At 44.6% G+C, this 26,635-nt stretch overlaps 1 protein-coding gene across 2 annotated transcripts in view; it reads right to left on the minus strand.

Annotated features, from left to right (window-relative positions):
• Window positions 1-6,700: 6,700 nt before the first annotated feature.
• Window positions 6,701-26,635, minus strand: part of SH3GL2 (SH3 domain containing GRB2 like 2, endophilin A1) — an 82,872-nt gene continuing 62,937 nt past the window's right edge. The window contains exons 2-9 of one of the 2 annotated variants that reach the window (XM_033173465.1): window positions 22,515-22,600; window positions 21,991-22,063; window positions 16,834-16,977; window positions 15,068-15,201; window positions 12,453-12,611; window positions 11,417-11,520; window positions 9,386-9,510; window positions 6,701-6,971 (exon numbers count right to left, since the gene is read on the minus strand). In XM_033173465.1, the coding sequence (XP_033029356.1) occupies window positions 6,772-6,971; window positions 9,386-9,510; window positions 11,417-11,520; window positions 12,453-12,611; window positions 15,068-15,201; window positions 16,834-16,977; window positions 21,991-22,063; window positions 22,515-22,592 (1,017 nt within the window). In that variant the 5' untranslated portion in view covers window positions 22,593-22,600 and the 3' untranslated portion in view covers window positions 6,701-6,771. The remainder of the gene's footprint in view (window positions 6,972-9,385; window positions 9,511-11,416; window positions 11,521-12,452; window positions 12,612-15,067; window positions 15,202-16,833; window positions 16,978-21,990; window positions 22,064-22,514; window positions 22,601-26,635) is intronic. The other variant, XM_033173464.1, reaches the window with a different exon arrangement.

Consider the following 26,635-nt stretch of genomic DNA (forward strand, 5'->3'; position numbering starts at 1 on the left):
GCATGTGGAGGAGCGGAGACGCGAACCCAGTTCACCAGATTACACTACCTTCTTCACAGCCCAGCCCACCCCACAGTGCTGCCTCTATAGCAGTCTCTTGGTGAATAGGAGTCATTATGGGTCTCCTCCCACCCTTGTTCCCAGTGGAGATCTTTATCTCTCCCCCCCTCCCTTGTTGCTGATGTAGATCTTCACTCATTCCTTTTCCCCTGGTGGGAGGCGGACGCCATTTTATGTCAAAACATATTGAGCTGGCCCTGGAATACCACAGTGGGTGGAGGCAAAGGATGGGCTTCTTTCCCATGCAGAGGTGACTCTCCTGGGGTTGGAAGAAATAGTCAATATTCACTTTGGCAAAAAAAACCCACAGCATTCATTCCTCCTCAGTGCCTCCCTCTACAGGTTACCGGAGTGGTATATGAAGCTACAGAAACCACTGGCCCTGGCCATTCTGTCTGAATATATAATTTAAGTATTGAGTTTATGGAGAAATTCCCTCCTTGCAGGCGAATTGGAAAAGAAATAATCATACAAAAAAATCTCTCCCCCCCCCAGCAGATTTGCAAAGAAAATTATGCAATGTAAAATATCAAGGCAAACTTGATTTGCACCAATTCAAAGTGTATTTAGTTGGACCTTTTTGTCAAAGTTACAGGTGGGTAGCCGTGTTGGTCTGCCATAGTCGAAACAAAATAGAAAATTCTTTCCAGTAGCACCTTAGAGACCAACTGAGTTTGTTCTTGGTCTGAGCTTTCGTGTGCATGCACACTTCTTCAGATACACATGAAAGCTCATACCAAGAACAAACTCAGTTGGTCTCTAAGGTGCTACTAGAAAGAATTTTCTATTTTGTTTCGACTTTTTGTCAAAGATGCCACAGTGATCCCAGATGCAACGCAGCTCTTGAAATACTGCCTGCTGCCATCAGAGGAGACTCAGGTGTGGAGTCAGAAGGAAAATGAAGTCAGTGCTCAAATGACAAGGGGCCTCCATCCTGTGGACTGCCGGAAAAATGTAATACAGCTACGAACAGCTATTCCTCCCCCTTTAAAAATGTCAGATTGTTAAAGTGTTTTGTTTTATCCCAATATAAATTACACAGAGAACTTTTAGAAATAAGAAATGCAACAAAACACACTTGGAAGGCTCTGCATTAATCAGCAGGCCACATCAGGCTTATGAGGATCTTAAAGGGTCACATAATAATAATAATAATAATAATAATAATAATAATAATAATATTTATACCCCGCCCATCTGGCTGAGTTTCCCCAGCCATTCTGGGTGGCTTCCAGCAAAATATTAAAATACAATAAATCATCAAATATTAAAAGTTTCCCTAAACAGGACTGCCTTCAGGTGTCTTCTAAAAGTAATTTAGTTGTTTATCTCCCTGACATCTGGCGGGAGGGCATTCCACAGGGCTGGCGCCACCACCGAGAAGGCCCTCTGCCTGGTTCCCTGTAACTTTGCTTCTGGCAGTGAGGGAACCTGTATGAAGCTGTTTTCAATTGTATCAAACCATTCATTACGTTTCCCAATATTGTCCGCAGCTGACAGCAATTCGCTCAGATCTTTTCCCAGTCCAACTTGCCTGAGATCCTTTGCGGTTCCTCATTCTCACAAAGCGTGTGCTCTACCAGGGCGCTACACAAACCCTTTTCTAAACATTTTCATAGCTTGCTCCAAGATTCTCCATACAGAATGCAAAGTCAGCCCCAAATAGCATCACTTAGATTACCAAGTCACTTTGAGCAGATATACCTCTTGGTTAGAAAACAGCACTAAATTGTTTGCAATCAGTTTCCAGTCAACATTTCAGTATTAGGGACCCCCACCCCACCCCGTTTGCCTTGATTGAAAACATTCATAAATCAAACTACTTCTGACTGGTATATATATAGCAGCTAAGCAACAGTACTGCATTTTTAGAAATGTTCTGGCAGGCTGCATAAAAACTTAGAGGAGTCGAAAATGATTGAAGGCAGCATAACCCGTCAATGACAGCACATCGCCTCCCTTCAGAAAGGATAATACCTGTATATGGCTTGCTGCAGTCCCATAAGCACAGCAGTTTCAAAGTGCCTGGGATTTGCTACTGATAGGTAAAGGTAAAGGTACCCCTGACCATTAGGTCCAGTTGCGGACGACTCTGGGGTTGCGGCGCTCATCTCACAATATCAGTGCTGTCAAGTATCCCGTTTTCCCCAGGATTCTCCCTTATTTTAAGCAGTTTCCCACTGTTCTCCCTTATTTTTTATTTCCCTTAAATTTCCCATTTTTAATGGAAGCAGCTCCTCCCCTGCTGGCCAGGGACTGGGTGGGAAGACCTCGCCTACTTGGAGAGAAAAGCCTCAGCCCTCAAAGCAAGTGGGAGCCCTTTCCCGTGCTTACAGGGGGGGTGTATTCCTCCCCCTGCATCAGCCCCTATCCGTTGCCGCCGAGCCCCTCAGCCGGCCAATAGGGTTAGCTGGCGGGTGGAGCCTGGCTGCCTTTGAGCAGCTGCTGCTTCCTGTCCTGTTTTGATGGGATCAGACAAGAAGACGATGGGGCTCCATTGCGCGGAGCACATGGCTGCCCTCCTCTTTGCTCCGCTCCGAGCCCGAGCCCGCTTGCTTTTCCTGGCTGCCGACACGTTCAATGCTGCTCCGCCCACTTTTGCTTCTGGCCCCGCCCACCACTGACATGTGACTGTCCCCAGGATGGGTGAGACTGCTGATCCATTATTTTCAAATCCGAAACTTGACAGCTATGCACAATATAGGCCGAGGGAACGGGCGTTTGTCCGCAGACAGCTTCCAGGTCATGTGCCCAGCAGGACTAAGCCACTTCTGGTGAACCGGAGCAGCGCCAGAGAGGTACCTATTTATCTACTTGCACTTGACGTGCTTTCGAACTGCTAGATGGACAGGAGCTGGGGCCGAACAATGGGAGCTCACCCTGTCGCAGGGATTCGAACCGCTGACCTTCTGATCGGCAAGCCCTAGGCTCTGTGGTTTAGACCACAGCGCCAATCGCGTCCCTTTGATACTGCTAGCCAACCTAATTTGTTAGAAGCCACCCAGAGGGGTTTGGGTAACCCAGTCAGATGGGAGGCATATAAATAACAAATTATTATTATTATAACCTAAAACTGGGGCACATTTTGTGTGTGTGTGTGCATGTGCCTGGAACTCAGTTCAGTTGTGAAATTTCATGTAAACATTTCTGTCTTGTTTTAATCATCATTATGTGGAATGTATTCAAAACACACAGGCTAACAAACTAATTGCAAAGGAAGTGATTGCAGGATACTTCCTTGGTCCTTCCTGCAACCGCAGGATTATATGCACTCCCGTTTTAAGCACACAATTAGTGCCCTTCCTTCACACACTTACACAATGGCACGAGAGCCATTTCTCCATGCTTCCATCTCACATCACTACAGTATATATGTGAAAATTACATTGCATCTCTTTCCCACATGAACATTGCCCTAATGAGACAGATTTTAACGATGAGGTGTGAGAGACCCATACAATCGGCCCAATAGTTCGCAAACTGGAGCAGTCACTTTCGGGTTTGCGGCGTTCGGGAGCCAAAATGTTTGAGAACTAAGCTGTTCGAAAACCAAGGTATGACTGTGTGTGTGTGTGTGTGTGTGTGTGTGTGTGTGTGTGTGCCCTAAGCATTTCTTTTAGGGATTATAGGGGTAGAAATCCCAACCAAAGAAGAATGGATAGGTAAGATAATGGACTCTGCAGAACCGGCAAAATTAAGAGAATCTAATGATGAGTGTTTTATAGAAGAAAGCATGCCCTTTTCAGACTATTTAAAGAAATATCATAGTATGGTGAACTTGCAAGCAGGATTTGAGCTATGAGCAACAGAACTAATTAGATTACACTACAGTGGTACCTCGAGTAACAAACGCTTCAGGTTACAAACTCCGCTAACCTGGAAGAGTTACCTCGAGTTGAGAACTTTGCCCCAGGATGAGAACGGAAATCGTGTGCCGGCGGCACAGAAGCAGCAGCGAGAGGCCCCATTAGCGAAAGCACGCCTCTAGTTAAGGACAGTTTCAGGTTAAGAACGGACCTCTGGAACGAATGAAATTCGTAACTAGAGGTACCACTGTATTATGGTTATGATTTGAGAGATAGAAGATGGTTTGCATCAGAAGGGGAGAAACAACAACTCCATGGAAAAGGAGAAGTCGGCAAAGATAAGAGAAAAGGTGAAATTGTGTTTTGACCGTATAGGCTAAAAATATTGAAACTTAATAAAATAGAATTTGACGAAGCTGCTGATATTGACTTGTGAAGATGTTTCCATCTTGGATTAGCCAAAGGCCTTTTCCTCTGTTACTTCCTTGTCAAAGGGGAAGCAGGCGACAATCAGAGACTGGGCTTTTTGGTGGCGGCACCCCATTTATAGAAAGCTCTTCCTAGGGAGCCTCAGGTGACCAGCACTGTTTCGTTTAGTTTTTTTCAGGCGCCAGGCGAAACCATTTTGTATTATCCCAGGCTGTTAATTGTTAGGCTAGGGGTCAGCAATTTTTTTCAGCAGGGGGCCGGTCCACTGTCCCTCAGACCTTGTGGGGGGGGCGGACTATATTTTGAAAAAAAATGAACGAATTCCTATGCCCCGCAAATGACCTAGAGATGCATTTTAAATAAAAGGACACATTCTACTCATGTAAAAACACCAGGCAGGCCCCACAAATAACCCAGAGATGCATTTTAAATAAAAGGACTCATTCTACTCATGTAAAAAAACGCTCATTCCTGGACCGCCCACGGGCCGGATTTAGAAGGCGATTGGGCCGCATCCGGCCCCCAGGCCTTAGTTTGGGGACCCCTGTGTTAGGCATTTGCCAATGGTTGTGTTTTATGTAGCGGTTGTTTTGTTCTGTGTCCTTACTGTCGTGGCATTTTTGACGGCGAAAACTACATCGGAGCTAATGTTGGCAAGGCGTGGTATATAAGTATTTCGAACAAACGAATAATATAAAGATTCTGGGAGAGTAAGGAAACTGGGGTGGGTGGGCTGTTAGTTGTTGCTATAGCTAGACAATTAGAAGTCAGAAACAGGTGTTGATCTCATGCAAATCCCCCAGATTTTTACTAGGAGTTCTCCCAAGCACCCTCTCCAAGCCCCCCCCCCCAACTACACAATGCGATTGTGCTGGCACAACGAGAGAGACAGCAAATCAATGACACGTGGGAGAAAGCACACACACTCATTCACTAGTCAATCCGCATTTTTATTTGAAATAACAATGCTCTCCATGGTATAAGTTGATACATTAAAAGCAAGAGGATTGCCGCCCTTTCACGTGGTCCAATACTGAAGCGGCACATCCAAAGCAGTGCAGGAAGAGTCTGTACATATAGAAATATATATGTACGTAGATGGATAGATAAATAGAACTCTGGGCAACTCAAATTAAAACGAACTCTTACAGCAGTTACCAAAAATAGGAACAGTGAATCAGCTAGAGACATCACTATGCACACACAAAATGTAGGACGCGGAACGGGATATATATATATATATATATATATATATATATATATATATATATATATATGAATGACTCTGGAGAGGAAAAATCAACTTGAATGTTTTTGCATATATAGCCACGTCGCTTTAATTGCTCAGCACAAAGATTCTTCTGTTTTGTTTTTCTTTTCTTTTTTTAGTCCTCACTGAGGGCAGAATATACACAAATGATGTTCGAAGAACACAAGGTAGATGAAAATAAAAATTACATAACGTGAGTTGCTTTTCATTATTATTATTTTTAGTGAAGATGTAGAATAATATTGGGGTTGTTTTTTTGTGCCTAGACTTTACACAAAGTGAAAACAGTTGTGTTTGTTTATTTCTTTCGGTTTTTCTTCTAGCATCATCTATTTGCTGCTGGCATTAGGTTGTTGTTGTTGTTGTTGTTGTTATGTCCAACGTTTCTGAGGAAAGCCACACTGGCTAGTGGACCTTTAATTTCCTGGCCTGGCCTTTGGATGTTTTCAAAAGGTAACCTGGATACTGTGCAGGCCTCTATTGAACTATTGCGTATATAAAAGCTGGTTCTACGCCAACAGCGGGTATAAAATAGTGGCGATTCATCTGCGGAGAAACTGAAATATATGCTATGCCGTTTCTCCAAGGACAGGACTCTGTCTTTCCCCTCCCCCTTTATTTTTATTTTCTTTTTAAGAGAAGAACGACATGAGAAGCTGGTCTGCAATATTAGGCCTGCATAAACCGCAACGTTTGGGAAGGGAAAGATGGAACAATCGGGGGCGCCACCCAGCTCCCCGTTTCCGATGGGAGAACTAAAATGGCAGTAGTAGACGTCTGGCGACAGGCTTTTCTTCCCAGCTAACTCAACTGCATTCCCCGTTCCCAAAACTACGACCGACTCAAATCACCTACCGCCACTTTCTCCCCCCATCACTCTGCAAACATTGCTCTGTGGCAACCATGCGTGTGTGAACGTGAAAATCCCACGTGCCTGGGCAAGCAGCCTGGATAAGGTAACACGCATCAATCACCACAATGTAGCATGACAACACGAAAACCAAGGATTGTCTGTGGGGGCCCGATGACTGGTTTTTTGTTTTTTTTAAGAAAAAAACACCACTGCAGCTTGTATTTGTGATGTGGAGTAAGCAGCCATATTATTTATTCATTGCTTTGTTTTTAAAAGCAGTGGTGTCGACACATGACCTGTTTTATTTATTTCTCGAGGGAGGGGGGAGATTAAGACACGGTGACCCGGCCCTCCTAATGAGGCAAAGCGACGAGAATATCCACGTAATTAATGGGGAAAAAGCCCGACTGGCCATGAAGCATCCCCTCATACCAGTTTTCGTCAATCTGGTTAGTGAGGGTAATGATATCACCCTCTTTAAAACCCAGCTCCCCTTCGTTTTCTGGATCAAAGTCATACAGTGCTCGACAGCACGGCTGGTCCATGGGAACACCTGCAGAGGAACAGAAACAAAGGCACTTAGAGAGAGAGAGAGAAATCAATACTGGCATAAGTCAGGGGTAGGCAACGTGGTGCCCACCAGCCCTCATCAGCCCCAGCCAGCATGGCAAGGGATGGTGGGCATTGCAGGCAGCAACAACTGGAGGGAACCAGGTACCCCAAACATAGCATGCATGCATGCATGCATGCATAAATAAATAAATCTGGTCCAGCATAAAAACAAAAAATGCTGGACCAGATGGGCCCTTGGACTGGCTGAGGAGAGTAGTCTTACTCGCTGATAAATATCTGGTTATATTAACCTCCATATCCCTGTTCTGCCATCCCAATTTGGCTGCTATTTACACACACACACACACACACACACACACACACAATTTGCACAACTTTTTAAAAATTCTCCAGTATGGACCTTGCGCAATGTTCGACTCACTAAGCTGAACACAGCCCATGAATGATGCTTGGAAGTCCACAGAGGGTTCAACAAACCTCAGTAAAAGGACAGGCGTCCACAGTGCCATTGGAGACTTCTGCTCACCTTCAAAACCCACATTGGTGGAATACGTGGCAAGGACATCGTGGCTGCTGGCGACATGCTTGACTCCCCTACATTCAGTGGGGTGGACGCATGTAGGTTCTCTAAGCACTACCAGGAAACCTGAGAGCGTAGGTTTTCCAGTGTGTGGAAGCATTTGTGCCAGGAGTAGCTAACTTTATTTGGTGGCCCTCTGGGGGTCCCATACCAGAAGTGGGTGTGGCCAAAATCAAGTGGGGCAACCCACACAGAGACCCGCACCTCACAGGAAGCATGCACAAATGCACCCCAGCACTGTGTCAACTGTGTTTTTAATTTTTGCTTCATAGGAACACTTGATTTTTTTTTTTTTAAGGAGCATGGTGGGCATCTTGAGGGAAACTGGCCTGTGGTCTAGATCATGTCCTCAGACCAAGAATTGCATACTTCAGCCTAGACATATTCAGTGGTTTGCACCAAGTACCAGGACCACATTTTATACTGAATGAGCTGGGGTGGAGTCAGGAGGTCTTTGATCAACACAGATTATGAAGGTGTGCATGGGCCCCTCTTTCGGGAGCCACCACCCTTTTCTGTCTTTGCTGCCAGTTGGGTTGGTAAATCTGCGAATGGCATTAGATTGGCAACACATGGAGGAATACTTTAGGCATTGCAACCTCACAACCTGTAAGCGCCTAGATGATATTGAGCGTCAGAACAACTTGGCCACCATAAGGAAATTTTGCCCGTGGTATGACTATTTAACACCTTCCCATTTCGACTCTCCGACACCCTATCTGTATAACCTAGCAATTCTAAAATATAGAGGCGCTTTTACTCTTGCAAGATTGAATGTACTTTAGGGATGATTCTAACAGATTCCACACGAAAAACACTTATGTCCCTGTGGAGATGGCAGTCCCGAATTGGTGGCGCATGCCCTTCTGCCTTGCACTCTTTATAAAGACTTGAGGAATGAGATTATCACCCCTCTTTTATTGTCCATTCTGGGTCGCCCAGCCACTGCCACAGTGTCCTTTCTCTTGGCAGATCAAGATGAGCAGGTGACAGTGAAGGTGGCAAGGTTTTTAGCTGGGGCAATCGGAAGAAGATCCACTATTTGACTATTGATTCAAAAGCCCAAAATTTTTATTCTTTGTATATTGTATTGTTGTTTTCTTGCTATGGCTGAAGGCTGGCGCAAATAAAGATCCATTGATTCATTCATTCATTCATTCATTCATTCATTCATTCATTCGTACTGTGAGAATAAAAGGAGATAATGTCATGTGTGCCAGCTTTGTCTTTTTGGAGGAACAGTAGGGGAAATATAAATGTATGAGAGATCAACCAATGAATTACGCTGACAGATGCCCCTGCTTTTCAATGCACCTTGTCTCATATCCAAGGGGGGAAGTCTGTGCTTGTCTTCCACTGTGAATTATGTGAGGTGTTCCCACATCTGACATTGCCCATGCATATTTCTACAGAATTCATCCTTTGCGCATTCCCAGCCAGAAATCGAAAATGCTATTGCAGGAGTCACTCATGCCAGCGTTTGTCCTTGTTTAGTATATGGTAATGTTACGGGGAAAAACAGCTTCCTTGCTGGCCAAATTTCTTTTTCTAGCTCTTAAGTGTCGTAAGACTAAAATTGATTGCATTGACATGGGTTTATCTGTATAGTTTCATGTTAGTGTTGGCTATGTTTTATTCTAAAGTTCCTCTAGGTGTTTTAGATGTTTTAATTTTGTATGGATAAATATGTTTTTTTCTGACTGACGGTCGAATAAAGAATGATGATGATGATGGTATACAGTAATTTCCGGAGCAACTCTCAGAGAGACGTCCCTATCCTGTGTTCTCCACCCCTCCTTTCCACCTTCTCTTACCTGAGGGCTTAGGGGTACTGGCATTAGAGAGCCCTCCATTGTGCTGGTTATTTTCAGAGAGGTCCAAACTCATGCGGGGCTTTGGCTGATACTCTCTTCTGGGCTGAACTGAGGCATCTTTTATCCTGCCAGAAGATAAGCAAATCCTGAGCAAGCAATTCCTCAGCAAATCTTAAGCACCAGGACTAATGAAAGACAAAAAGTTTTCCTTGCGTTCTGAATAAACTGGAGTCTGTTAGATATTTTGTTTTGCTTTGTTTTGGTATATTTATAACCAGGGCATTTTTCAGCCAGAGCTCACAGGAGGTCAGCTGCAGCACCTCTCAGGTAAGCACCATTGCCATTCTAAGAGAACAAGGGAGAAGTTCATGGTGAGCTCTGGTACCTCTTTTTCTAGAAAAATAGCACTGATTATAACCCTTCATCACAGTAGATCCTTTTGTACTTTTTCCTGGAAGGTCTGATTGCAAAAGACCTCAGGAAAGCTGTGTTTCTGCAAAGCTGCCATGTTCTGCAGTTTGAGGTCACATTTGTTTTTGTTGTTTTGTTGTTTTTTTATCTCTCTTTATTATTTTAAAAAAGTACACATACAAACATAAATACACATATACACAAACATAAACACACAAAGTAAACATCCTTTTCTTTTCTTATTTACAAATAAATTCTTGTACCTCCAATTATCCTTATTGCATATTAAACTATTATATTTATGTCACGTACAGTTATATATTTCATTTACAAATCATATTTTTCCATCCTTAAGTCTCTATTAATTACTTTAAAGGTTCAGTCAGCATCTGCCATTAGGATTCCACTTATACCGCTATTCCTTAAGTATTCTTTAAATATCCTCCACTCCTTCCAAACTTCCTGGGTCATCTGTTTCCTAACTTTACTTGTTGTTTTAGCTAGTTGCAAATATTCTATCATTAAGTTTTGCCAGTCCATTATAGTTGGTGCGACTGGATTTGAGGTCACATTTGTAGTGGAACTGAAGCTATGCAGATTCCCTGGCTCACTGAATGTATTGAACTCTCATTGATAGAATGCAACAGACTGGACTTGTCCAAGGTGCTTAAAGTCAACAGCAGAAATACTATATATAGTTGAGTAAAAGTGTAAAGGCATACTGTATTAAAAAGGTAAAGGGACCCCTGGCCATCAGGTCCAGTCGTGTCCGACTCTGGGGTTGCGGCGCTCATCTCGCTCTATAGGCCGAGGGAGCCGGCCTTTGTCCGCAGACAGCTTCCGGGTCATGTGGCCAGCATGACAAAGCCGCTTCTGGCGAACCAGAGCAGCACACAGAAACGTCGTTTACCTTCCCGCTGGAGCGGTCCCTATTTTTCTACTTGCACTTTGACGTGCTTTCGAACTGCTAGGTGAGCAGGAGCTGGGACCGAGCAACGGGAGCTCACCCCGTGGCAGGGATTCGAATCGCTGACCTTCTGATCAGCAAGCCCTAGAGTCTGTGGTTTAACCCACAGCGCCACCTGGGTCCCCTCATACTGTATTAGGTAGCTCCAAAATCTCCCTGTCAACAACTTACAGAATTTAAAACAAGCAAAGAAGCCGCTCCAAGTCTTGCAACACCCGAAATAAGTACACATGACTTCAGAATGAAAAAATGGAACTAACCCTACCACCAGTCTTTAGAAGCAACATGTCAATCCATCTGTAGCTGTTCTTTTACTGGCATGGGAGCAACTGTGCGAATACTAGTAAGGCTAGGGGAGGTGGTGGCAGAGACCTCATCACAATGAGGATGTTTTCGGTTGAGCGCCTGCTGCAAAATATAACATGCTCCAGTCCTACGTTACAGTTATGTATCTTACTTCCTGGTGGCTGCAACCAAAGGGATTTAAGTTATGTGTTAAAAGACTGAACAGATCGACAATACAATTTCATGCCTGTTTTTTTCTGGTTCAGCACTACTGACAAGTTTGCACAGACAATATACACAAATAGAAACATATATTAAGCCTCAGATTCCCCTCCCCCCTTTTAAGAACATCAAAAATATTTAGCTACCTCTCTTCCAACTTGGAACTAACTTGCTGGAGGATCTGTGTGGCTTGCCTGTGGTACTCCAGCTGGGCTTGTACAAGGGCAGATAGCTGGCTCACTTGCTCGATCTGAAAAGGGAGATATTGAAAATGTGTGTTCATTATTGCTGTGCCGCTTATTCAAAGAGCTTTCATAAAGGCACTAACACTCCAAACATGCAACAAACAGTGAATAAAGTACTATCTGTATTGGACTGGAGAGCCAAAGTGAACATAAATGTATGTAGACTTGTGTTAGGAGCTCACTTCAGCAAGAAATGGGCAGGTCCATTGGTATACCAGTGGCAGACTGGTCTATCAGTACTGGGCATCTTCTGAGAAAGAATCATTCGATTCCAGCTGGGTTCTGGAATGAGGGCTAGATAGACATTGGCCTGGGGCAGCAGGGTAAAGGTAAAGGTAAAGGGACCCCTGACCATCAGGTCCAGTCGTGTCCGACTCTGGGGTTGCGGCGCTCATCTCGCTTTATAGGCCAAGGGAGCCGGCGTTTGTCTGCAGACAGCTTCCGGGTCATGTGGCCAGCATGACAAAGCCACTTCTGGCGAACCAGAGCAGCGCACGGAAATGCCGTTTGCCTTCCTGCTGGAGTGGTCCCTATTTATCTACTTGCACTTTGATGTGCTTTTGAACTGCTAGGTGGGCAGGAGCTGGGACCGAGCAACGGGAGCTCACCCCGTGGCAGGGATTCGAACTGCCGACCTTCTGATCAGCAAGCCCTAGACTCTGTGGTTTAACCCACAGCGCCACCTGGGTCCACCTTCTTATGTTAAGAGTCCATACACAGACTAACTTGCACACACATAAAACATTATTATTGTGCATACTTGGTCTGTTGTTTTAAGAAATACGATGATGCATATTCATGGAAGAGAGTCTAGGAAACATGAACACAAAACTCAGTTCTTTTGTTCTGTTTCTGCTACTCATTTAAAAAGTCATTAAACGGCCAACAAACATGTCAATACCACAACACATTCCAAGTAGATAAGAGATTTGCTCACATCCATTTCTAGCAGATTAAACATGCTCAACTCAGCAACTTCCTTTGACTCATCAAACTTCTCCAGAGCCTGGCGGAGTTCTTCATCTGGGATCTTCCCTTGCCTTTTCTTCTTGTAATCGAAATCGAGGCGTCTGCCCTCCAATTTTTTAAGGTGATGCTGAAGAGGGGGAAAGGGTGGAGAGAGTTTCTGCAAGTCCTCGCCTCTGCCTTACAAACACAGTGGACTAAATAAAGACTATACATTCAAACTTATACGGAATGAGTTGACTAAGTATCCACAGATTCTGCTGTAGAATCAAGACCTTGCTGCTCGTATTGCAGATAAAGGGCAGAAGTCATAGTTGATCGCTGTTTAGATGTGAAACTAGCCCATCGGAGTGAGTGAATGCCCAAATAGGAGAACCACACAGTCATATTTTTAACATAACATTCTTTGCCTAAATATGCAACTTACTTAATTTTTTTAAAGCAATTTAAGCTTGCATCCTAATTTTTGTCTCACTGTACGAAATATACTCAGAGAAAGGCCATCAGCTCATCCAGTTTATTTCTGAGAAGTCAGATAAAAACAGTCAGGGTGTGTCCTGGCTTGTAGTCCCTCCCAGACACAGGCTATATATCCTGTAACCACACCCTAGGTCACAACTGATAGGTTAGTTCAATCTTCCCTTCTGGAGCCGGATAGGACGGCTCCATTGCCAATCAGAAGCTGCCTTCTAGAATCCTCCCTGCCTATTATTCTAGAATCCCAACTCCAGACATAACACTGTAGTGGATAGAAAAACTTCACAGTGAATTCAAGATCCGCTGTGCATCATAATTACTTCCTTATTTATTCAAGGACCACACACTGCTTCCTTGAATTTTGATGACTACCAACTACATCAGAAACTATGTTTATCTCAAGAATGTTGCCTTTAAAGACTCTAGAGATCATCAGGAAAAGTGGTACTCCGAGATCGCCCTTGTTTTATTTTGTTGATTGTACAGCATTTCAGTGGCTACTCCCCTACCACAATTAAAACAATAAGTAGGAGTTTATACTGACAGGAAATTCCATCAAATTTGCAGTCCTTGAAGAAAGCAGTACTGCACATGGCTTCACTGCAGAGGGGGCTGGGAGTGCATCCATTGTAGCACAAAGTTAAAGTTGATTAGTGATGTTCTCATTGCGCTGGCGAAACGTTGTTGGACAAGGGAAAACACAAGTACTTTACCAAGCATTGCTGTGAAACAAATTGCACCATAAACATTGGCTGTTGCACAACAAACTTCCACTAGCGCAACTGCTGCATTTAATTTCGTTGCTGCACAACCTTTAAACCCTGCCATCTGCTAGCAAAAATGGTGGAAACGGGCCACAATTATGGAGGCAATCCTGCCAAGCTACTTCACTGCCCAGTTCTAGGGAGCTTATTAGCCTTTTTATAAAAAAAAAAAATGGCAGAAAGTTAAGAGATGGTAACATGACTGGAGCCTTCTGCTGCTGTTGCTTTCCTGTTGCTCTTTGGGTTTCTTTGTTTTTAATCTGTGCATGGGTGTGTGTGTGTGTGTTGTTGTTGTTGTTTTTAGAAGGCTGTGTTGTAAACAACCTTTCATTTGCCTAAGGTGTACTTACAGCCCACTAAATTAAAGGACAGTTCAGGAATATCTAAAATAAAAACAATCATTTTACAAATAAAACATTTTTTCAAGTGTTCTCCAGTAAGCCGTTAGAGCTGCAGCTCTGAGTGAGCTTGCAGGTGCCTGTATCCAAACACCAGTGTCTGAACAGAACTACAATTCTCAGGCTGCTGGGGAAGATGCTATTGTGTAGATGAGGACCGCAACACCAGCCACCATGGAATGTTCTCTTAGTTTTGACTTTGGAGTAGGAACTTGCCGCTGGGAGTGATTTCTATTTCTATTCTTGGAATCCCCGTTTCCATTTTTAATTTCATTCTCCCTGAGCTGCACTGCATAAAGGGTTGGATCCAGACCAAGGCTGCAATGCTATGCACTTACCTGGGGGTTATCCCGCTGAAGGTTCACTTCTGAATAAACATACATAGGATTGCAGAGTTAAAGTAGGCTGAGCAATGTTATATATTGGTATGACCACCATTTAACAACTCCTTCTTCTAAGATAGAGATAGGTGATGATAGATGATAGATAGATAGATAGATAGATAGATAGATAGATAGATATAGATAGATGATAGATAATGATAGATAGATAAATCAATATATGATAGATAGATAGATAGATGGATGATACATAGATGATAGATAGATAGATAGATAGATAGATAGATAGATAGATAGATAGATGATAGATAGATAGTTAATGATAGATGATAGAGACAGGTGATAGGTATAAAATATTGTGTATGTATGTGTGTGTGCGCACACACACACACACACACACACACACGATTAAATTACAGATATGGAGCAGGGCAGAGATAAGGTGGGTACAGTGCAAGCACACCAACAGATCCAATCAGGTGCTCCTGCCACCCCTCGGCTTCTCTATCCTGGCATCCTGTATTATGTGGAAGAGAAAGGAGGAGCTATAGAGCAATGGTTCTGCTGGGTATCTTGCAACGGCCAGTTAATTTCTCAGCAAATTACCTGTATTTCCCTCAGATCTTTGTCATGAAGGTTTTGAAGGGGATCAATAAAATTCTGTTTCACATCCATGTCCAAAGAATCTTTCACCTCAGAAAGTTCTCTCATTGCTTCCCCAACGTCACCGAGAGCTGGGCCTGAAGAAATGGAAGAAGAGTCTACTTTATCTTGGCGAAGAAACAAAATCTGTGCTTCCACATCAACACAGAACAGGACAAGTATTGAGAAGTTCATTACAGAAATAAAATTCTAAGCACGGTTCCTAAGCTCAATAATTTCTCAGGAATCAAAAACACAGGGGGTGAAAAACAGCGTTAGTCATACACAAAACAGACCCACTGAAACCACTGGATTTGATTAAAATAATTCCTTCCAGTAGCACCTTAGAGACCAACTAAGTTTGTTCTTGGTATGAGCTTTCGTGTGCATGCACACTTCTTCAGATAACTTCTTCAGATATCTGAAGAAGTGTGCATGCACACGAAAGCTCATACCAATAACAAACTTAGTTGGTCTCTAAGGTGCTACTGGAAGGAATTTGTTTGTTTGTTTGTTTGTTTGTTTGTTTGTTTGTTTGTTTCAACTATGGCAGACCAACACGGCTACCTACCTGTAACTAGAATGCTGGATTTAATACAATGATTTCAATCATTCTAATGTTCAACTAATGTTGAAAATCACTAAAGGCATTTTAGGCAACAGAACATCTGAATCATGGCACACAATCATGCAACTCCCTCCCAGATGACCTTTGGTTTTCTGCTGTGTTGGCCTCATTCAGACCCAGCCTGGGGAATACCAGCCATTAATCTGTTTATTTGTTAAAAACCAATAGTTTTCCACACTTCTGTCTGAAATCAAGCTCTAGTGCAGCTAAGAAGATTAGAAACGAAAGCTTATAAGCATGGCAGGATGTGGGGAAACCTCTATCTATCTATCTATCTATCTATCTATCTATCTATGCTTAGGTGAGTAGACAATGCTCATAGGATCAGGGCATCCCTTTTCAGTGGACATCTCATGCAAGCAAGATCTACTATTAAAAGCACTCGTGCCTGTAAGCCCTGGTTCAGACTGAAGGTTATCTGTGCATGCTGGAGAAAATTACATGAGCCCAAGGGTTGCTACTATGCCCAGCAGTGCGTATATTCTGTATAGTTAGCCTTTGTGAGAAACAGCACCAAATGTTTAACTGTCAGAAAATAAGCGAAATTGACGTCTGGGAGGAATATCTGATTTGTCCTGGATCTTAGGCAAGTCAACAGCTTTAGGGTTTTCCTTAAAAAAGCTCAAAAACTTTGGGGTGTCCTGCTTTTTACTTTTTGAAATATGGCAACCCTACATATGGCATGTTGTTGAAATTTTGTACTGGGAGCTTGTGTCTGATACAAACTATTCTCCAAAGGTCCAGTTATGAACATTTAATTCATAAAAGAACAATTTGGCAAAACAGATGCAGAGATTCAAAGCAAATTGTGGCTGCAGCTACACATTTTGCATGAGGGTTCTCTGCACATGCTTAGTCCTTGCCCTCCCACATGGGAAAAATCTGCCTGAATAAATGTGTGGTATGTTGTGATTTTAAATCTTGTTGTGAGCCACTATGTGGGGAACTTCTCTCAAAAAGCAGGACATAAATTTGTTTAAATAAGTAAAATATGAGATAATCAGGTTTTGCCATTTTTGTGTCACCTCTGGAGGCCTAATCCTGAGAAGGTCCAGCCAGAGGTATCTTACAGTGAGGATTAAAAATAAATAAATCACATTACCAAAGTTGCACTCATCTCCAAGTTCTTTTCCAAACTTCAGCATTGCATCTGCTAACAGGGCCTCTGCCTGTTGGTAACCTGGTCCTTTTTCCTGGCCTCTGATTTTGGACATGGTGTTGAGCATGTTGAGTCTAGCTCTGGAAGCTGCAAGCAAGCAAACCAGCTAATTAGCCCAAGAGAAGGTGGCAACATAGGACCATAAACAGAATAATAATTTTTAAAAGAGTTCTCACAATGAGTTCTTCGGCCATGGTGAAATTCCATTTCCCCCAAGATTTGCCATTGAAAAGGCATGCATGGTGTGGGATGTAATCCACTGGGAGGAGTCAAACACAACATTCCTTGTTTTCCTAGAGTTGGACATGCAAGGGGATTTTTTGTCCAGCCAGTCGAAACTTCCTGTTTCCAGCTGGGCTGGAACATCCTTCCTTTTGCATGTGACTAGAGGTGGGCGTGACCTTACCTGTCCAGGTAACAAAAGGACAAGGCACGCAGCACACACACTCTCTCTTTTTCACTTTCCTCTTCATCGGACCAGATTCTTAGCTAGAAATGCTCTGCTCTACAAACCACTGGGATTATTCCCCCATTATGGGGTAGGTCCACATGTACATATTTGTAACTAAGTCTGCCTTCAGGGATCCAACTATGAACTGATGTGAGTAAACTTCTTTTATTGACTTTAAGTAAGATTGCCGTGTCTTTATTCTTTTAAGAGGGATAAAAGGGAACTTACCAGGAACATACAATTCAATACTGAATTGTATGATAGTGAGAGGCTTACACAAGCCTGCAACCAGCTATCTGCTGTGCATGCCAAAGGGGGAAAGTAAAGAAACTTGCTGGCGCAAGTTAGGAAGGATATTAATGAACAATATACCTTCTCCTGCCTCCCTGAACATTCCCACACATGGCAGCCAATCAAAGCCCCATTAAGTAAATTCCCTCATGTTTCAGGTGAGCTAGCTAGCAATGGCTACTAACTGCAATGGGTATGTTCTTTCTCCACTGTTTGAGGCAGCATACCTCTGAAGAGCAGTTGCTGGGAAACCCAAGTGGGGAGACTTGCTCTTGAACTCAGTTCCAGCTTGTATGCTTCCCATAGGGACCTGGTTGGCTACTTTGAGAGCAGAATGTTGAATTTGACGGGTCACTGGCTGATCCATTGTGGCTCTTCTGGTGTTCTCATGCTGTGGGAAAGTGTGGGTGCACCACAGGCAGACTGGATTGGCAGTGGTGCTCATGCTAGTGCACCCACAAAGGCTCATCCTCGCTGACACCCCACCCCACCCCACCCCGCCCTCTGCCTGGTTCCCTGTAACTTGGATTCTCGCAGAGAGGGAACCGCCAGAAGGCCCCCGGAGCTGGACCTCCGTGTCCGGGCTCAACAATGGGGGTGGAGACGCTCCTTCAGGTCTACTGGGCCTTTGAGGCCGTTTAGGGCTTTAAAGGTCAGCACCAACACTTTGAATTGTGCTTGGAAACGTACTGGGAGCCAATGTAGGTCTTTCAAGACCGGTGTTATGTGGTCTCGGCGGCCGCTCCCAGTCACCAGTCTAGCTGCCACATTTTGGATATAGAGCGCATTGCAGTATTCCAAGCAGGAGATAACTAGAGCATGCACCACTCTGGCGAGACAGTCTGCGGGCAGGTAGGGTCTCAGCCTACGTACCAAATGGAGCTGGTAAACAGCTGCCCTGGACATAGAATTAAAACAATGCTCAAGGTAGCTTTCAATATGAAAAGATTTACGTGATCCCAAACATAGCAAAGCAGTCATAAAAACAAATAAAACACCTTAAGAACTACATAACCAAACCGAACAATAAAATAATTATACAAAAAGTTAATAGCAGTTAATATCAGTAACAACAGCAAAAACTCATAACATAGAAAGGTTCTCTTTTTATGATTCTTCTGCCTACATGGGTGTTTTGGGCAGCAGGGAAGGGAGACAGCATTGTTTGCTTGTTTCTTTCCTCTAAAGCTCTGTATCAAGACTGCCTGCACTCCCACCCCCAATGCCTGGCGCTACAACTATCAGCACACTGGACAGCAGACAGTCATAATAAGCTTAACCCACTCACTCTTTCTACATGGTTCCAAGGAAGCTGCGGCTCAAGAGACTTTCTGAGTGCACAAAAGACCCCCCATATCACACCAGTAATGAGAGGGGCATGGATATGTGTCTCCCCCCCCTTAAAATATATGCCAGCTGCAACCAGGAAAGATATGAAGCCACACTCACATGGACTGTAAAGGGACATGGAATAATTTATGCACGCGCACAATTCCTCCGTTGTGGATGCATGATGCATACATTTTGTAGCTGGGTATCTGTCTCAGAGTGGGAAGCAAACCTTATTATCTCGGTGACTCATCTATGAAAATGTGTTTTGGCTGTGGTGCCTCTGCAGCACAAATTGCACAATAACACATAATGTATATATCACAACTAAACCCACGAGATGGCAGGGGAAATCATTAGAATTCTGTTGCTCAGAGTGGGAAACAGAACACTATAATGATACCGGTGGAGTGCAGGATGGCAAGCAATGGTTTGCGCCATTGCATTCAGTTTGTGCCACTGCAAATCCTTTCCGGGCTCACTAAATCCTTTCCAGGCCTCTTGAAACCTTGAGCCGGGGAACAACAAAACAGTGAAACTGTTGCACAACCCCCTTGCAGTCTTCAGATGAAGAATGGATTGGATATGGTGTCCATTTTCATAAAGAAGTCTGTCCAAAACCAGACATTGCCACTCCCCAGTGCCCCTGGCCCTTTCCGCAAGTGCTCAATCTGACTGGAAGTCTGCACCATGAGAGATCCAGATTACATGAAGTACCTGTATATGCCCAGGAACCCCTTTTCAGACACCCCACCCAATGCACAAACTAAATGCATGTTGGTAACAACTGAAAAGAGCCAACATCACTTGCATAGCCAAGAAATATTTCAAAGTTTGATTTCCATCCATTCCATTTTTACCAAACGCTCTAATATGGAACCAGGTGTCAACACCTTGCAAATAAGCAATGTTTTTATTCAATACACATCAAAGTTCTGGGTCGATACCAGGATGTGAGGAGACTATGTTGCTTAAGATTTTCAACCTGCGGTTTGCCCTTTGAATCTAAAGCGTTTTCAACAGGACGTCAGAGCTTCTTGCCTCATTTAGCAGCTGGCACAATTCAAGAGCACTGACTGGAACAGAAGTGGGTGTATTCAGTAGCCTAGGGACACGGTGCAGTTAGGCTTCACCTGTAAGCACAGCTATTACGCGCAGAATGACTCTGCAGGCTATAACTAGTGAGACCATACTTTCTCAGGCTTCTTCCACCATGAAGGACAAAAACCATTACCTATTTCTGAGAAGTCTTTCCCATCTTTTAAATGCATGTGTATAAACACAGCGTACAATCCACAAACACACCAAGAAACCAGACTTGACATTGTCTCCCTACCACATCTGCACATAGTGATAGACATGCAAAACAAAATAAAATTAAAAATTCCTTCCAGTAGCACCTTAGAGACCAACTAAGTTTGTTCTTGGTATGAGCTTTCGTGTGCATGCACACTTCTTCAGATACACTGAAACGGAAGTCACCAGACCCTTAAATATAGTGAGGGAGTGGGGAGGGGTATTACTCAGAAGGATGGTGGGAATGGGTGATCAGCTGATAGGTGTGGAAAACCTGTTGACTGTTAACGACTGCAATTTGGTCTTGCAGGGAAGGGCAAGGGGTGAGATGGCTAAAGATAGCTTTGTCATGTATAATGAGATAAGAATCCAATGTCTTTGTTCAGACCAGGTTTCTCCATGGTTTTAAGTTTGGTGATTCGTTGCAATTCAGCCACTTCTCTTTCCAGTCTATTTCTGAAATTCCTTTGTATTAAGACAGCTACTTTGAAGTCTTTCATAGAATGTCCTGGGAGATTGAAGTGTTCTCCTACTGGTTTCTCTGTCTTGTGATTCCTGATATCAGATTTATGTCCATTTATCCTTTGGCGTAGGGTTTGGCCTGTTTGTCCAATATAGAGAGCTGAAGGGCACTGTTGGCATTTGATTGCATACACAATGTTGGAAGATGAGCAATTAAATAGCCCTGAGATGCAATTAAATAGTCAATTAAATGAGCAATTAAATAGTCCTGAGATAGACATGCAGTGAGAGATACAGGCAGACCAACAGCACATGCAAGACCCCCAAATTCCACCCCTGACATTTTATCCATGGCTACTAGTCTTAGTGGCTATGCTCTACCTATGCTGTCAGAGGCATTATGCCTCCGAATACCCATTTTCTGGGAACCACAGGTGGGCAGAGTGCTGTTGCGCTCATGACCAGCTTCCAGGCATTTGGTCTGCCATTGTGGGAACAGGAGGCTGGACTAGACTGGCCATTGGCCTGATCCAGAAGGTTCTTCTTTTGTCTTTATGGCATGCTGAGAAGGTGGACAGGTGGTTACAGTCAGAGTAGGCAATGGCTTGGTTCCTAACATCCACTCTCCTTATGGAACAGAATTTTGCTGACATGGCAGGGCTCCACCGCCTCCTCTGTAGCCCTCAAAATCCACCCCCAAGTCTTGGGGAACAGGAAGGCATTGGGCACAAGGCACTTAAGGAGGAAGAGAGGAATGACAAATACCAGGCTCCTCTTGTCCTAGCTGAAGCACATTCCACTCATATAAGAGCATCTTAAGAACTAAGGCAAAGGGGGTTCAGGATATGACAGTGTCAGGTGTCTCCAACTTTCATTTTCTTTTCACTGCACAATGGAGCCCTGGATGTTGAGATTCTGGTAAACATGGGGAAGTGCGACTTTGCTGAAAAGGGGAAAGCAAAACAGCCTTCTGTGTAGATTAGGATGTTCCTTGCAATAATGTACATTCGAGAAGTATGGCAACAAAGGCTAGTGAATTCCTCACCTTAGCTTCAGTGCCCATGCATCAGCTTTCCTCATTGTAATGACAAAGCTCTTAAAACCATCTATATACGTCATACTTTGCACAGAGAATATCTCTCCTACACCTCATTTCTTACTCTGTTGTTGTTTTTCGATAAAAGCCCACCTGAAGCAGCTTTGGAATGAAGTGAGGGAGCTCTTAATCGACATGCACTCTGATTCCTAGAGAAGCAGTGAGGCACAATTACCTGGGTTAGGTTGAAGGTATTCTGTTGTCTTGGCCATTATTTCCATCACAGCCCTGCTGGTGACATCCACTTTCTGCAATTAGAAAAAGAAGAAGAAGAAGATATAAAAGGGAGAGAGGAAACACCCATTGAGTACGGATAATCCAATACGTTTTGTTTTCTGTACTTACTCTTCCATCATTCTTCATTCTATGTGGTAGATGACACAAATGTGCTAGTTGTGTCAATAGCAACTACACATTAACAGACCCGACACACTGCTGTTCTCCCCTAACACGTTACTGGGTATGTGGCAAAATCCTATACCTGCCATGACAGAAAATCTATAATGCTGCAGACTCTGCCTCATGCAACAGCCTCCTTAATGAGCCAGGACAGGTACAGAAACCTTCAAGAGCCTATAGCAACCACTGGTTCCGATAGCTACTACAGACCCCTGGCCCAGGTGAGCCCGCTTCCAGATCTCACCTGGCCTCAGTTTCTGGGAGGGCGAGAGCTGCTACTCACTCATCCTCTGGCAGTACCTTGCTTTTTCTTGCAGAGAAGATCAAGGAAGTCACGCCCTGACCGTTTTCCTTCCTTGTTCTCTCTTTTGTTGACATCTGCCTGCCTGCAGTTGGGAAGGAGAAGAGTAGGGAAAAGCAACCAATGTCAGATAGGACAAGAAAGGAAAACCGGGGAGCAATTGTCTACTTCCATCCTTAAAAATAAAAGCAAGGCAACTATTAGTTGGTTAGTGAGCAGCTGAAGCCCTTTACTCACTGAGAGAACACAGGAAGACAAGGGGGATCTCCGACTGTGAGTGTCAAGCACCAAAGATGTCAAGGCAGAGAGTCATCTACAGGCTCTGGGAGGCTTCTGTGTATGTCACGCCTCACTGAGAGGTGAACATATGACTCAAGCCTTCCTTCCAGAGAAGCTAAGGCTCAGTAAGCTATTACCAGTCTTCTGGGCTCTGGATATTCTCAGTATTCTACTCTGAATATTCTACAGTGCATCTCCTAAAATGGAACCATTATAGTAAACAATGCTATAGCAGGGAACTGAGTCACATTTTAAGCAGGGGGAGAGTCCTGAAGATTATTCAGCCCCATTCACTGGTATTGAAACACTTGATTAAGTGAATAAGGTTCAGTGTGAATACATTGAAGACATATGGCACCTTAAGGTGAAGGACAAAATGGTATCCCTTCGCCATTCCACAAATGGAAGCTGATCAGACATGCAGTGGAATCTTACTTGGAAGCATGGGCAATGAGACAGTGCCTCCACTCCACCCAAAAGTAGGAGGCTGGCTTAGAGGCTGCAGAGCAGGTTGTGTGGCACACACAAAGCTCTGTCTTCCAGCACCTCTGCCTAACTATTGCATGCGGTGGCCACATCACTCTGCAGAATGGTAGGACCAGCTGTGCTCCCAAACCCAGCAGAACACTGCCAACTTATCAATGGCTTATGCAGAAACCTGAAAACAGTCCTCTTGCACTTGCTCAGCTACCATCCTTGACCAAATATCTACCCCATTATTTTCATGTACATCTGCATTGTTATGTACACAACAGATACCTGCTTATATTGTTAATCTCCTTTCCGTGCCCTCATTTCATTTGTTCACCCACCTGCTTTGTTGTTTATACGACAGTAAGCACTTTGAGAGCCGGGGAATAATTAAAGTTTATTATGTGTCATTACAATGCTTAGCACAGTGAAGTACTGGCCTAATTGAGGTCTCAGAGCAACATAAAAGGCTAGAATAATAAAGTACTAGAAGAAGAGAAGAGTTTGGATTTGATATCCAGCTTTATCACTACCCAAAGGAGTCTCAAAGCGGATCACATTCTCCTTTCCCTTCCTCCCCCACAACAAACACTCTGTGAGGTGAGTGGGGCTGAGAGACTTCAGAGAAGTGTGACTAGCCCAAGGTCACCCGGCAGCTGCATGTGGAGGAGTGGGGAAGCGAACCTGGTTCACTAGATTATGAGTCCACCGCTCTTAACCACAACACCACACTGGCAGTGAAGGAAGTCTAGGAAGTAGCAGATCTAATAACACCAGGTCTGAAATGCAGGTTCTTGAATGCAATGGCGTTTCCATTGATTTATTGCAATTATGGTATATCCTGTCCTTCCTCCGCACAGCCGAGAGCAGCCTGCATGTGGTTCTGTGTCACCCATTTTATCCTCACAACAACCTGGCGAGGTGGGTTAGGCTGAGAGACAATAACTGATCCCAGGTTCATGGCTGAGTGGAGAATTGACTCGAGGTCTTCACAGTCTCATACTCTTAACTACGATACCACATTGGGTCCACAAAGAATGAATGGAAGCAAGGAGGAACGTTTTGGCTTGCTGCATATTCTTGGCCACTTACCTGTTTCAATCAGGACAAGCACTGCCCTTAATTTAAGAAGTTCAACATTTTCAACATTACTATGAAGCTTCACAATGGGGCCTTCCCTCCCAATTCAAGGAGCGAATTTCCGCCAGGAGCACAGCAGGGGCGGAAAGGGTTGAACTCCTCTTCCCTGCCTGCTGAAATTCTGTCAGTTATCAGCCATTTGCCCCTCCCCACCTGAAACTGCTTTTTGCATTCTGAAAACATGCACGTGAGATGCAAGCATACATTTAACATTGCATCTTTGGGCCTGGAGTAGCAGTTATTTGGGTTTTCAGAGCCTGCTCTGTCCTGCTCTATCATACATGCAAATCTGTTATGTAGTTTTAAGGAAATAGGTATTATTATTATTTTTACAAACTATTGAATGTTTTCATTCTTTTTTTAAAGTGGGACCCAGATGGAGAGATCCAGTACCACACCAAGGGACATGAAATTATCCCTCTTCCACCTCTCTCGCTGAATATTTTCCTTGCCTTCTGCTCCAGAACGTCCTCACTGCTGCTGTGCTGCCAGCCTCCCACCATGCTTTGAATGACTGGATTGGTCTAATGACAGGCCCTGGAAGCAGGTCTCCAAAATCACCACTGCAAGACACAGGCAAAACCTGCCTCCTAGTGATCATGAACAAGCAACCCTTTTATTAGGAACAGTTGGTGTCATTCTGCTAGATTATTGGGGCGGCCCCCTGTTACAGCCCGAGTGCACCTGGCCTGCTTGTTCCTTTGTAGGACGAAGCATTTATACACGTCTCGTTGCCTTGCCACTTCCTCCTCCCTTCCACGTTTCTGGCACAGGTGTTCATCAGAGCAAACATAGACCTAGTAATCTTCCTCCACTGCCGTGAACACTCAACAGCCCACCAATCACTAAAATGGCGTATAAACCTCCAAAGAAAGTAGAACAAGCATATGCAAGGATCTAGCTATCATCTGGCTGCCCATCTTCCGCTTTTATGTTATCATTCAATTCTCTGCCATTATCCATTTTCCCTAATGGGTCATGGGCTTAAAGCACAAAGCAAAAGGAGATCAACACAAATTTCATTGGCAGGTAAATAAATGGACGTTGTTGAAGCTGCTGAAAATTGGGCTCCAATCCAGATGTTGTCCATTCACATCAAAAGTAGCATCCAGCCCTTTCAACAGGGCTCAGATCAGCATCATGTTGTGGATGGGAATGTGTACCAAGAAACATATTTACATTGGCAACCGCAATGGGAATGAAAGAAAGACCAGAAGCCATGCGAAATATTCAATCTCTCCTGCCAGATTGGGGCACTGGAGTTTGCTTTCTTAACCCTTTTATTCACCTGTGATACGGTGACATATGACAAGATAAAAGTAATAGCATCTTCCGAATTCAGCAGTATTAAGACACTGGGTGTCATTTGCATATCTAATTTCCTACACAGTGTGCTAATTGTTTTATCATAACTAGGTCCAACATTTTATTAAAGCCATCAACGTCAATTAGCAGCAGGGGTTTAAAACCTCTATATATGTCCCATTCATTTCAGTGGGGCTTATCCCTAGGTAGGTACGAGATTGCTGCCTGAATTACTAGCAATGCAATCCTATGCACGCCTGTTCCGAGGTTAAGTCCTTTTGCAGGGGCGTCGCTAGGGGGGGTGGGGGGCGGTACGTCCGAGTGACAGGGACGACAAGCGGTGGGTGGGGGTGACAAGCGGCGGGTGGGGGTGACAAGCGGCGGCCCCTCCCACCACTCCCCACGCAACGCCTGTCACCCTGGGAGCAGCAGCGCTGCACGGACGGGGTGCTCCCTCGGCCGTGCGCTGTTGCTCCTGGGGCGACGGAGCGAGTGGCGGCGCGTGGGGGTGACAAGTGGCAGCCCCTCCCGCCATTCCCAAGCGCTGCCGTTCCATCCGTCACCCCAGGAGCAACAGCGCATGACCGAGCGAGCACCCCGTCCGTGCAGCGCTGCTGCTCCCGAGGTGACCGGCAGCGTGGGGAGTGGAAGGAGGGGCCGGCGCTTGTCACCCCCACGCGCCGCCACTCGCTCCGTTGCCCCCGGGAGCAACAGCGCACGGCTGAGGGAGCACCCCGTCCGTGCAGCGCTGCTGCTCCCGGGGTGACCGGCAGCGTGGGGAGTGGCGGGAGGGGCTGCCGCTTGTCATCCCCACGCGCTCCCACTCGCTCTGTCCCCCCGGGAGCAGCAGCCCACGGTGTGTGCGGTGCTGCTGCTCCCGGGGCAACGGAGCGAACGGCGGCGCATGGGAGTGACAAGCGGCAGT

Source organism: Lacerta agilis, chromosome 16, assembly GCF_009819535.1.
Source record: "Lacerta agilis isolate rLacAgi1 chromosome 16, rLacAgi1.pri, whole genome shotgun sequence".
NCBI lineage: Eukaryota > Metazoa > Chordata > Lepidosauria > Squamata > Lacertidae > Lacerta > Lacerta agilis.